General features: G+C 35.7%; 1 protein-coding gene across 1 annotated transcript in view; it reads left to right on the top strand.

The window, feature by feature from the left end:
- The window catches only part of HERC2 (E3 ubiquitin-protein ligase HERC2), a 645,607-nt gene that overhangs the window by 346,621 nt on the left and 286,605 nt on the right, over nucleotides 1–12,381 (top strand). Inside the window, exons 46-47 of the mRNA XM_089238586.1 lie at nucleotides 3,026–3,263; nucleotides 12,261–12,372. Of these exons, the coding sequence (XP_089094712.1) occupies nucleotides 3,026–3,263; nucleotides 12,261–12,372 (350 nt within the window). The remainder of the gene's footprint in view (nucleotides 1–3,025; nucleotides 3,264–12,260; nucleotides 12,373–12,381) is intronic.

Raw genomic sequence — 12,381 nt, 5'->3', positions numbered from 1 at the left:
GCTTCCTTGGGGAAAATGGTCAGAGTTTTTGAAAACTGATGTTTTCTTCTCGTCCCCTCATTACCCCCTTGCGTCAATTCATAGCCTGAATAGTCCTACTTTGGGAAGCACCGATTTTAACACTTCACCAGAGTTTAGTTCAGAGTTCAGTTTTCACTACTCTAGGTTTACAATGACGAGTGATCTTCGAAACGGGCAGCGCGAATGTTTTGAAGAATTCATTGAAATGTATAGGAATGAGAAATGCTTGTGGCAGGTGAAATCTGAAGATTACCGTAATAAAATTAAGAAAGATGATAGTTATGAGAGATTGGTGTGGAAAATGAGAGAAATAGACCCTCTAGCAAACAGAGACAGTGTTGTTAAAAATATCTCAATTCTTGTAATAATTTAACGTGCGAATATTGTTGCCTCTTTTTAACCAATCTTTGCACCACATTACTCATTTTTTTCTTTTATTTGAGTTAATAACTTCAGTGCGATAACCAATCCAACTACACTCAAAGCATCATCTGTGGAAATCATACTAGAAAATTCCGAACTTATAGACTAGAAAAATCCGACCGTGAAGAAAAAAAATCGAAGAATGAAAATATCCCCACAGATCGCCTAGAACCGGTTCCAGAGGCTTTGCCTGCACAGGTATAACTGAATGGTGTGGATGCATCGAACCGTTCAGTTATGCCTGTACAGGTATAACTGTGCAGGCATAACTGAACGTGTGTAGCGGCCTTATGTGATAGATATCCAACTGGTGTTCCACAGAGCCTTGTTGTCTCATGACACCTGTTATTGGTATTCTGCATAACCAAACGTCACTGAATTCTTTAAAAGCCCAGAACCAGAAGAGCTTGTAAATAAAGAAATTTTCTCGTGTTACTCATATGCATGATATTTAAAGTGTTCTTTATTTTCAATTTTGAGGAAATGGTTTCATTTGAAAAAATTCGAACCGTTTGAATGACTGAACATTTGAGGAACAGTACTTCTAACAGATTCTTCTTCTGACCTTGTCTGTCAAGCATTGCATACATTACATACAAGGAACTATGAAAAATAATTCAAGAAATGCATTGCTCTGCATTTTTTTTATTATTCTTTTGTTCAATGTTAACAAATGCTCTTGTTTTTCCAGCTACAAACTTTAAGAATGATTTCAGTGCCATTTTTTTTTTCAAAAATAAAGTTAACAATGGTTTCAGCATCAGTTTTATGTCAAAAAGGCTCTATATTTTCCCCTCAACAATGATTTCATTCTCATTGTTTTTCTAGCTACAAATTTTAAGAATGATTTCAGCATCAGTTAAAAAAAAATAAAGTCATTGATAGAACTGTTCCAACTCCATATGAGGGTAGACGCCATATATATTGTTGACGCCAATCAATTGCTTCGACAGGGGGACACCAGTATCATTTAATAAAATGCAACTCCAGGTTGTGTCACAGGGAGTTTTTCTCTTATAGGGTTGTCAGTAGTGTAGAAATAGCCTGTGTGCTTTCAGGGATGAATTCTTACAAAACTGACATGTTTTAAAAGAAATATGATAAACACATACATATTTGGATAAATTGAGAAGACTTTGATAAGACAACCGTAATCTTTCTTATGGGCGGTGTATTATATATGATTAATTATTCGTTTTTTATTTCGTGATATATGCTCTTATTTTGGGTCGATATAGTTTAGTTATATTTGGCATCCACAAGGGTGTAGCGAGGGAGAGGGGATTTGGGTGTCTGGTCCCCCCGAAATGTGAGAAAATGACTGAAAAAAAGGGAAAAAGATGGCCAAATCTATTGTTCTATCACTTTGGTCCCCACGAACAAAGTTTCTGGCTACACCCCTGGACATCAATATATTTTTATGGGCACCTTTTCTCAACCACCTCATTGGACATTTTGCCTGTTGCAGCCTTTGTGTTAGTATTTCTATTTTTATTATTTCCAGTTTTATCTAGAAATTAGTATGGTGACCATATGATCCATATTTTATGGGACATTCCTGTATAACTTGTAAAAACAATATTTTTTTGGAAACTTTTTTATTTGTTATATGGGAGGCTTCTTGGGGGACACCCTCCCCCACCCAAAATTAGTTTGATTTCTGTCAAACAACCAGAAGGGTTTCACACAACAGCTTCCTAACCATCAAGGTTCCACAAGAGCTTTCATGTTGATAACCTCTGGCGTACATAATCATCATTCAAACTTCTTTCCACCTTGTTATGAAAATAAGCAAGGGAAAACCTCCCTTTTCTTCCCCCATTGATGCTTACATGGTCTCTTAATACTTGAATGCCACCCCCCTGCCCAAGCAGTGATTTTTTTCAAGACACTATGCACGGCTTTACTAGGTATGACTTTGATTGATTTTGATCCTTTAATGCTCTTGAAGATCTTTGGTGAACATTTTTCTTTGTTTCTCTCCATATGTGCCAGGCTCTGGGAATTGAGGCTGCTCGAACCCCCCGCCCCCAAATAAATTTTACGAGGGGGCTGAGCCCCCTCAATAATTAATGAATATATAATGCAACACACCACTCCTCCAAAAGATGTTGGGTCCTTGACAACTGACAACCCCTCTCAATGTTTTCTTCATTCCAGCTCTGTTCCCCTCCTCATTCTTTTTTTTTCTTTTTTGTTATACCAAAGTTTCCCAATTTCCTATGATGGAGCATGGGGGATTTACAATATTCTACTGAGGCAATAGCAGCTACTGGTACCATATACTAACCATATGTATTAGTAATTCTATAGAGGATATACATATTTTTTCAAGGAAAATGCTGACATGAGTTTTTCGCCAAAAAGAGGGAGTCCCAAATAAGTTTTAGAACTTCTGATCTACAAGTTGTGTAACACGAATAAAATAAAATTTTAAAAATTAACTAGACCCAATGAAATATAACCCCTTTGAATGTTCATAAGAAAGCAATAGTTAAAAATGTGAATTTTTTAATATTTGCTTATGCACTTATAAATTCATGTGTTTCATTAAGTAGACTCTTTTTATTAATAATTATAGGTTGATAAAGAAAATACGAGAGATCTTAATGTTCAAGTAGATTGGGAACATGCAGAAACTCTTTCCTGGACAAAGTATAGTAATCTCGAATTACACAACATTGATTCAGAGATGGAGTCTCATCAAAATCTCATTTCAAGACCAATAAATGATCCTCTTTTTGTCATAGGAGACAAAGTTCGTTTCAAGGATAGGAGAAGAACACATTTTTCATACCCTGCTGTCGGAAATGTCACAGGTAAGTTGTTAGGTTACTTTTGCATTGTTTATATTTAATATGTTTATTTCTAAATATTTGACTTTTTTTTTTGTTTTCTGAAATCAAATACCTAGTTACTACTTTAAGCCCAACACAATTTTTAAGCTTGCTTAGATAAGAGGTGACAATTAAAAAGAGGAAGATATATATATGTACACACACCACACAGTCAAACTTCGTTAATTCGAAACTTTAGGGGATAGTAAAAAATTTCAAATGATCTAAAATTAAAATTATCCAATTAGTCTATATTAGATCCGTAGTGATTGCAAATTGCAAATTCATCATCAATATTCACATGCTATTAATAACACTAGACAACAATGAAATTGCATCCAACATTAAAATATAAAATTCTGAATGGTTTATGACCTGCTGAATATAAATATCGCCATAAAAAGTTTTATTGGCTCTTGTTTTGGAGATATTACATGTTAAATGTTAACAATGTGCTTTACAAGTGGCACCACAGGACAATAATGAAACTGTCTGACATGAAAATATGTAAGTCCAAATGATTTTGGCTTGCTGAACAAGAATATCACCATGAAAAAGATGTACTGGCTCTTGTTTTACCTGTTAAGAGTTGAAAAGTGCTTTGAAAGAGTTATTGTATGGTGAAAGAGTGGAAAGAACCATAGAACAATGTTACCAGGGAAAATGGTCACTCTCTATGCTGGCTGATTACTGTTATAGAGATGCTCCTTATGTCCAGTACCAGCATAATGCAAACAAAGTACGTAACAGACGCCGATAAAAAAGCTATTATGCTGTAAATCATGTGTGATTCTATGTATTTTTGTTTTGCATGCATTTTTGTTGTGCTTTTATATGTATTAAAAATGTTGTGCTTCTGTATATTGAAGTTTCTATATATTTGTGTTGTTTTTCCTGTATACTTATGTGGTTTTTCACTGTATTGTACTGTGTTATTAATGTGTATTTAAATGTGCAATTTCAGTGGAAACTAGACAATCTAGTTTTTTTATAGTCAAATTTGTGTTCATATCACACAAAATTACATCAGACCTTACTACTTTTGTTTCATACGCAGAAACTTAGCCAAAATTTGTTGTTCGGAGTGATCAATTTTAGCTGCTACATTATCCTACTGTTCTGGAATCAGCATCACTGTAGAATTTCTTGACCATGCTCAAATCCCGATTTACTGAAATGGTTACTGATCATCAGTTAGGAATTGTTTTCTTAAATTTTGCTAATCGTTTGTATGGTATTAGGGAAATCTACTTCCACTAGAGTTCATGCTTTCTCATATTTTTCATACTTGTGGTGATGATAAAAAAATTCTGATTTTGAATGGTACACCTTAATTCAGAGGTTGGACAACAACTATCAAGTAGTACATGATTTTGATTCATTCCAGCTCAAATGTAAATTAAATTATCAAGAAAAAGGTAAATATAAATTTACGAATTAACATTTTAAATTTTTCCTACATGGACAATTTGTTTCTGAAATTGCTCACTAGTCATTGAAACACTTTTGGTAAATTAATTCAGCGCAGATAATCTTTTTACAAAATCAGATCATGTGGTTTTGCTGATTTACTATTATCAACACTGCTAATTTTTTCGAAATGATTTACTAAACTATAAATCCAATGCAAAAAGCAAATTGAATTCTAATGTATGTTTTGGCATACAATAAGTGTCATTTTAAAAGGAGGAAGAAATTGTTTTATTATAAGTTGATCATAAAACCATTAGACCTTACATTTCTTTACATGTTGTTCAATGGGCAGAATGTTAACATGGCTGTTGTGTGGAGCCAGAAGTTGAGGTTGAAAAAAAAAACAGCCCCAATCGTGTGCCTAAATTAAGTAAGAATTTTTTAACTTTTATTTTGGAGATTTTCTGTTTAAAAAATTAGTCGAGAGAAGCAATGCCTGACTGCTTGTATATTTTACCCAACTGTTTACATTTGCTTGTACTAAAATCATGATTTTTTCCCCAACTTTGAATTATCCAAAATATCTAAAGAAAATAAAATTGAACCAGTAATTTTTTTACGTTAAATTATAGATAGAACACTGGAAGAAGAGTTTTTAAAGTTTCAAATCATCCAAAATTAAAATTAACCAAGTCCTACTGTATATATTTACTCAGTTTGCAAATTTTTTTAGCTGACAAATATTCTTTTAGCGGTTTTTCTGCCTCAGCTAACAAATACTGATACGCCTAACAAAGGTTTTAGTGCTCGTGGATGGATGCTATAACATGAAACAGCCCTTATTGTTAGCTGAACTATACTTTTATTATACCTCTATTTTTTTTTTTTTTTTTTTTTGAAGTGCTTTAGAGCCATTTCATGTGAAATGAATGCTAAAGATAAGAAAATGCACTAAAAAAGTCTAGACTTATGTTTTCAGTGCATACAATATAATTTTTAGCATCAAACTGAACCATCTAAACAATATAGGAGGACATTCTGCATTCATAAGGCATAGAAATAAGATGACCACATAACATATTTGCCGCTTACCAACCTGATTGGTTTATATGTAGAGTAAAACAGTAGCTTTTTTTCAATTATTTCTCTTTCATCCATTTGTGAATTAGTTAATCTGATCCTCCAGGATGGTTTTACCTTTTTTGTAGTTCCCATCAGCTTAATAAAACTTTTCTTCAGACTTTGGGCATTACCTGGAGCAGGGCTGGACAAATCACAGGAGTCAGGTCACCATGGCGACTAGGAATTTTACATTGGTGCTTATTTTTTTTATGTTCTATAAATGAATGGAAATTATAGGACAGGACAAAATTATCGGAAATTAGGTCAAGTGTCTCTGCTATCATGGAGAGGGTTCCTTAAGTCCCAGACAAGTAAAAAAATACTCAATTTTGGACAAATTTTGTTGATAAAAAAATAGCTGGCACCTAAATTTTTTTCTGATTTGTCACCTCCTGACCTAGAATAAATAATTTCCCATAAGGTGAGTATGAAAAATTGTGTTTCGGCTAACTGATGTTATTCCTGAACAAATTATCTTGGTTAGCCAAGCTATCATTGTATATATGTATACAGTGTAACTCCTATATAAATTTTCCATCTGTAAAGATAGCCTTGTATATAATGTTACTCTTTGGTCTAGTTAATTTCCTATAGCAATAATATACATTAAATTAGGAGTAGATTCTATCTGTGATGATAAATTCTCGAGAAAAAACAGAATTAGGCCTCAGAATAGTCTAACAAAAGAACCACTTACTGTAAAAGCAACAAACAGGCACATGAAGACACAGTGTGATGCCCCTGACAAAGGTTGGCGACACCCTAGGAGCCCAGATGCACATCTTGAGAACTACTGGTATGCAAAAATGAGCAGCCAAAACATTCCTGAGCTGAAACAGCACCACATTCTGTAGACACCTAAATCTCAAGAACAAGATATACAACCAGGTTCCCATCACTTACATGATTTCGAACCTTCACGAAGGATGGATGCAACTGGAAAAGATATAAAAGTATCCCTTGCTTTGCACAGCCTCACTTTACGTGATTTTGCTATAACATGGTTTTGAAAATTTCAATTTTGAAAATCTTAACCTGTGAAATTTGGCTTGGAGTTGTGCTGTTAATCTTGAAAATGGACTTGTAAATTGAAGATATTACGTAGTTAAAATGACAAAATCTGTTATGTTTTATGACTTAGATGAGACAGCTATGCAACAAATGCTCAAATCAATTTTCACTAATTAACGACTTTTGATAACATTGGCAATGCTGTCAGAATTTTGCCTAATCAAAGAAAAGATCCTAATGAAACTAATTCTTGTAGTTTTGCGAGGGATATTTCATAAATCTCAGGCAATTCTCTTACTACTGAACTTTTCATAGAGATGAAGTATGCAGCTTCTCACCTGAATCATAACTGTTTCATTAAAAAACAGTTATCGGTCTATTATACCAGGCTCTTCAGAGAAAACATCCACCCTCACTAGAATTAATCAGTAGTAATGTCACAGAAGTAATTCTTTGATATAGCTTAAATTTATGAGATTTGAAATTTATTTAAATGTTTGAATTATAAATTCATTAAAAAAATTATTTTGCTACCAGAAGTTGGGTTAATTTTTTGAAGAAAACCCTTATCGTACCCATGTTAAATTATGCTTACTTTGTGCAATTTTGTCTGACATGATTATTTTGCAAAACATGGCTAACATGCCCTTTTTCTAACACGGTCTTTGACTTTGTATAATAGTAATGCATATGTTGTGTTCATTTAGAGTTTATGTTATGTCTCTCTATCTAACGCTATGTATGTATTATGTTGTTTATATTTATAATAAGTAATTTCTGTTGACCAAACAATCTAACTTTTCTACTTATGGACGTTTTCGGTGCTGACAGGTCACAAGCTATTCTGGTCAGAAAGGAAGCTGCTTTCCTAGGTTGCCACTTGGAACGGCAATGTCGATGGGGGCGCATGTGCATTACGCCTCATTTACATGTTCAGTGATATGAGAGCTGTATATAACTATGACCGCGCTTCAAAACGCTACTTCAGTGTCAACTAGCAGTAAATTCGCAGCTTGGCTGGTCCGGCTGGTCCAATGCTCCCGCTGTGCATCTTCTTATCCTTTGCTATGCTTCAAGGCCACCTAGAGCTCACGAGTAAAAACCGTTGATGATCCTTCTCTGCCTCACTGCCTTTTCAAGTCCTGCTGATTCCGGTGCTGTTTGGATGATTGCAGAACTCCATGTGAGACATTCTGATAGCCATGATCGGATACCGCTATTTCCTGAGCATGTCAGATTGCTCGCCAAACTCTTAGATAGCCACTATCAAATGCTGCTTCCTCGTCAGCATCTGGGACTGATTGCTGAACACCATGTGTGACTCTGCTGATGTCCGTGATCAGATGCCACTTCCTTGTCAGCACATTAGACTGGTCACGAGTTCTATTCGTGACTCTACTGATGGCCGTAGTCATATGTCACTTCCTTCTCAACACCTTCTGCCAATTTTCTATCTCTGTGTGTGATTTCACAGATTTTCAAACCTGGTACTGTTTCCTCGTTCATGTCCTGAGTCTGTGGTCGACCTTTTGTGTATAACTCCTCTGACATCCATTTCTGGGCTGAGTTCACTTGTCTGTGCCTTTTCGACTTAAGATGATTTTCGGGACAAGGACTGGGGTTTCATCAAGGAATAAGTGATCTTGATTGATTTACGGGGACTGATGAGTATAGTTTAAAATTTCCAGTTCATGAAAGGTTTTCTTTGATTAATGTCTTGATTAATGCATGTATTAGTTTGTAATCATTGTAATAAATAATTTTGTTTTGAAATTGTTGTGTGTTCATTGGAAGTCAAAAACATACATTGCAGAACCAATTAATCTTGTAAAGCAAGGGATGCATTTAGTTTGGCTGTCCTATGTCTGGCCTATCTTTAAAGACCAGTAACACTTTTTCGAAGTGCAGGAAAAGAAAGTATATGAACTGAGCGTTTGCTAGCATTCAAAAGTATTTTACTTGCTCTTATTATATATTTGTGAAAATGTATAATCTGTGTCTTGACAATTATGTTATAAAAAATGCTGCTCTAGACGGCTCATTCGTTGCCTCATGCCTGTGCGCCGGTCCTGATTGGTGTTATAATAGTGGCATTGATAATTTTACTGGAGTTCTGTTGTATAAAATCTATTGCAAAAAATAAAATTTCTCAGTGAAGACCTGTAGCTATAGCAAAATTCTGCAAAGATCTATTGAGAATGTCTTGAAGCTCCAAGGTTTCAATCAAACGATGACTCAAGTGCTCAAACCTATGCACAGAGTACATTTAATATTCACAGAAAAGTGAGATGCTGTTTCTTTTATTATTAAAAAAAAACTCTACAGGTCGGGTGACTACTAACTTCTATAACATTAACTATTTAAGAGAAACTGTGGGATATAGCGCCCTATGAGCTAGCTTAAATTGAAGGGAAGATGAGAAAAAATTCAGAAGTGGACAACAGGAAACAAAAATTTGGAAAACTCTGGTCTAACCACTGTCTCTAGTTCAGCTGAATACCTGAAAGGAATGTATGCTAAATGCTCTGCTACATCTGTTTCTGAATCGCTGAATGTTTTTTGTGTGTAGCTAAGGTTAGCTTCCACAAAAGACACTATTTCTTTCAAACCAAGCACAACTCAGGTCTATCACCATCTATGGGCAATTTACTACCTAGTGAGTTGAGCTGGAAGTGTAACAGTGTGTGTACCTAACAGTCTTAAGTGCGTATGTAGTGTTGTGCTTGATTTTTCAGTGCCGCCATCTATATTTCAGATGTGAAGTGAGTAATGTGTAATGATTGAATTACATTTGTACTGTTTGTAGGTCTGTTGCTCTGTGGCAAGACTTTTTAAAGGGGACACAAAAAAGACTCAAGTTGCATTGATGATCTGAAAAACATTCACATGTAAGGAGGAGATAGGGGGGACATGAGTGACATATGAGCAGGACCGGTCCTAGAAATTTTGCTGCCTGAGGTGCATTCTTTTTTGAAACCCTTTGAATACGACTAAGAGTTTTCTTTCTTCATGTCTATTACCCTAATACAGTGGTTCTAAAGTGTGTGCAGTGACCCTCTGTGGAGGGGTGGGTCACACTGATGATGATTTAGGAATGTAGTTCTCAAATTTTCACTACCCATGGCTACTTTGCCATAACAACGTTTATCAGCCGCTCCTCAAAATAGCCTAAAAAAGAACCACTTCAAAGCACCAAATAGGCAATTACCCTAGTAGCCATTGATGCACACTTTGAGAAACACTGGTCTAATCCCATAGAAAAGACACAGACAATAAATAATCCAAAAATTTAAGGTGTTCTTCACAGGGCCGCAACTATATGCTTGGTCATCCGGGCAAGTGTGCATCTTAGTGCCCCCTTGCAATGTTGATGGAGAGGTTTGAGAATGAAATTTGTGCCCCATCTGGTCCAGCACCCAGGGCACGAGACCCGCCAGTTGCGGCCCTGGTTCTTTGCCTAAGACAAACTTGCCACTAATAGTGGTTCTCAAATTTTCTTAACCCGCGGCTTCCGTACTCTAGTCAACGTTCATCCACTGCTTCCCAAAATAGTCTAACAAAGAACCACTTTAAGCAATGAACTGTCACATACGAATATTGCAAGCTCACAATGACTCCCGCAACAAAGGTTGGCGATGCCCCTAGGAGCCACAATGCTCACTTTGAGAACATCTGGTACACAAAAATGAGCAGTGGAACATTCTTGAGCTGAAACAGCACCACACTGAAGATAGACCTATCTTCAGTATTATGTTGGCCGAAAGGGCATTTATCAGAGAGATTTGGCCAAAACTAAAGTCAGCTGTAAAAATATTGATAAAAGATGAAAAGATCTTTTACAAAACACAGAAAGAACCAAATTTTTCAGAAATAAGCTTATAGATCTGTATAGACCTGAACCAACATCATCTACAGCAGAAAGCCTCTGCAAAAACCTCATCACATCACTAAAGAAGTCCATTTCACCTATAGTCATTATATATACTGCAAAAAAAGGTAAATATATCACATGCATCGGCCTGCTATATCCAATGGCTGCAGGTGAAATGGACTTCTTCAGTAACATCAAAGCTTCGCGCTGAGGCCTTCTGCTACAGATGATGTTGCCTGACCCAGAAGAACCAGATTCACCCAGTCATCCCCTATGTGATTTCAAACTTTCCTGTAGGATGGATGCAACTGGAAAGAATATAGTCCGGCTGTCCAAGTCTGGTCTATCATAGAGACCGGCAGCCCTTTTTGGGAGTGCAAGAGAGGAGATGTATCAAGATAAATTGAGCATTGAATAGCAGAGTTGAACAGCATTTCAAAAGTATTGTACTTACTTACGCTTTTTTTTAAATTTACCCACTTGTACATTTCCCATAAAATGATTTCGATGTGTAAACATCTGCAGGAGTGAAAACAACATCATAACAAATCTATCATAAAACATGCTGTTCTTGTAAATATGCTGCCCTAGGTGTCTGCTTTGTCCCCTCATGCCTGATGCCGACCCTGCAATTGAGTATCCACTGTAACACAAAACTGATCTTTCATGCTAAGTGTGTCAGAAGGAATGATCTGTGGAAACACTTTGTGTGAGGTCACCCACTAAGACTATAAGTATCTGGTGCAGAGAGATCAGTTTGCTTGCTTGCTTACTTCTTATCCAGAATTTTACATGCACAAAAGTTGTGTGTCAGAATTTTCTAAATTCAATTTAATAATTTAATTGTGTTATAAGTTCAAAACAAATATGTGAAGTCAAATACATTATATGGGATTTTATTTTGTTGCAAAGAGTTTAATAAAATGAATTCCAGGCACCTTGGCTGCTTCAAGTCTGTCATCAGTTTCAGAAGGTGGGCCACAAGTATATGTCCCACCACCTGCATACATCTCAACTCTTTCCACGAATGTTTGAAGTTGTACTGTTAATGAGATTACTGGAGAAATCATTCACAAGAATTGGATCTTAAGAGAACAAAATAACGATCTGATGCCTCTAGTGACGAAATTACTTCCCTTTGAAAGACATTGATAGTCATTTACTCATTCAAGGCCAACTAGGTAATGGACTGATTCCATTGTGCACATATGCCTACACAAGACCAACAGCCAGCAGCATTGGTGCAGAGGGTTATAAGTTATCATTCCTGTTCTATTAAGAAAATTTAACAGCAGCTTGTATGTCAGTCAGCACATGCGACAGACCTGTCTCTTGTTGAGCATGCCCAAGATTTGTGCATGTGCTGTTACCACTATTTTTTTTACAACTTTCGTATAAATGCGCTATATGCTATACTTGATGTCAACAATATAAATATCTAAAATATTATGTTTTCAGATAATTTTTCACATAGTTTGTCACGTGTCATTAAAAAATACTAGTGTCTCATGTGTTTTTGTTTCTCAACAAACATTATATATATATTAATTTTTTTTTCTTAGGAGTCAGTGCAGATCACAAGTACATCGTGGTAGATTTTCCTTTCCGAAAAGGATTGAAAGTTTATGCTAGCGATGTTGCAAAAATTGCAAGCCCTCATCTGCAGAGCTCTGTGTAAATAGA

This window comes from Pholcus phalangioides, unplaced genomic scaffold (genome assembly GCF_987345545.1).
Source record: "Pholcus phalangioides strain wild (caught in Gottingen) unplaced genomic scaffold, Ppha-v1.0 ptg000011l_1, whole genome shotgun sequence".
Taxonomy (NCBI): domain Eukaryota; kingdom Metazoa; phylum Arthropoda; class Arachnida; order Araneae; family Pholcidae; genus Pholcus; species Pholcus phalangioides.
Note: the sequence above shows the minus strand (reverse complement) of the source record. Positions and strands in the feature narration are given on the sequence as shown.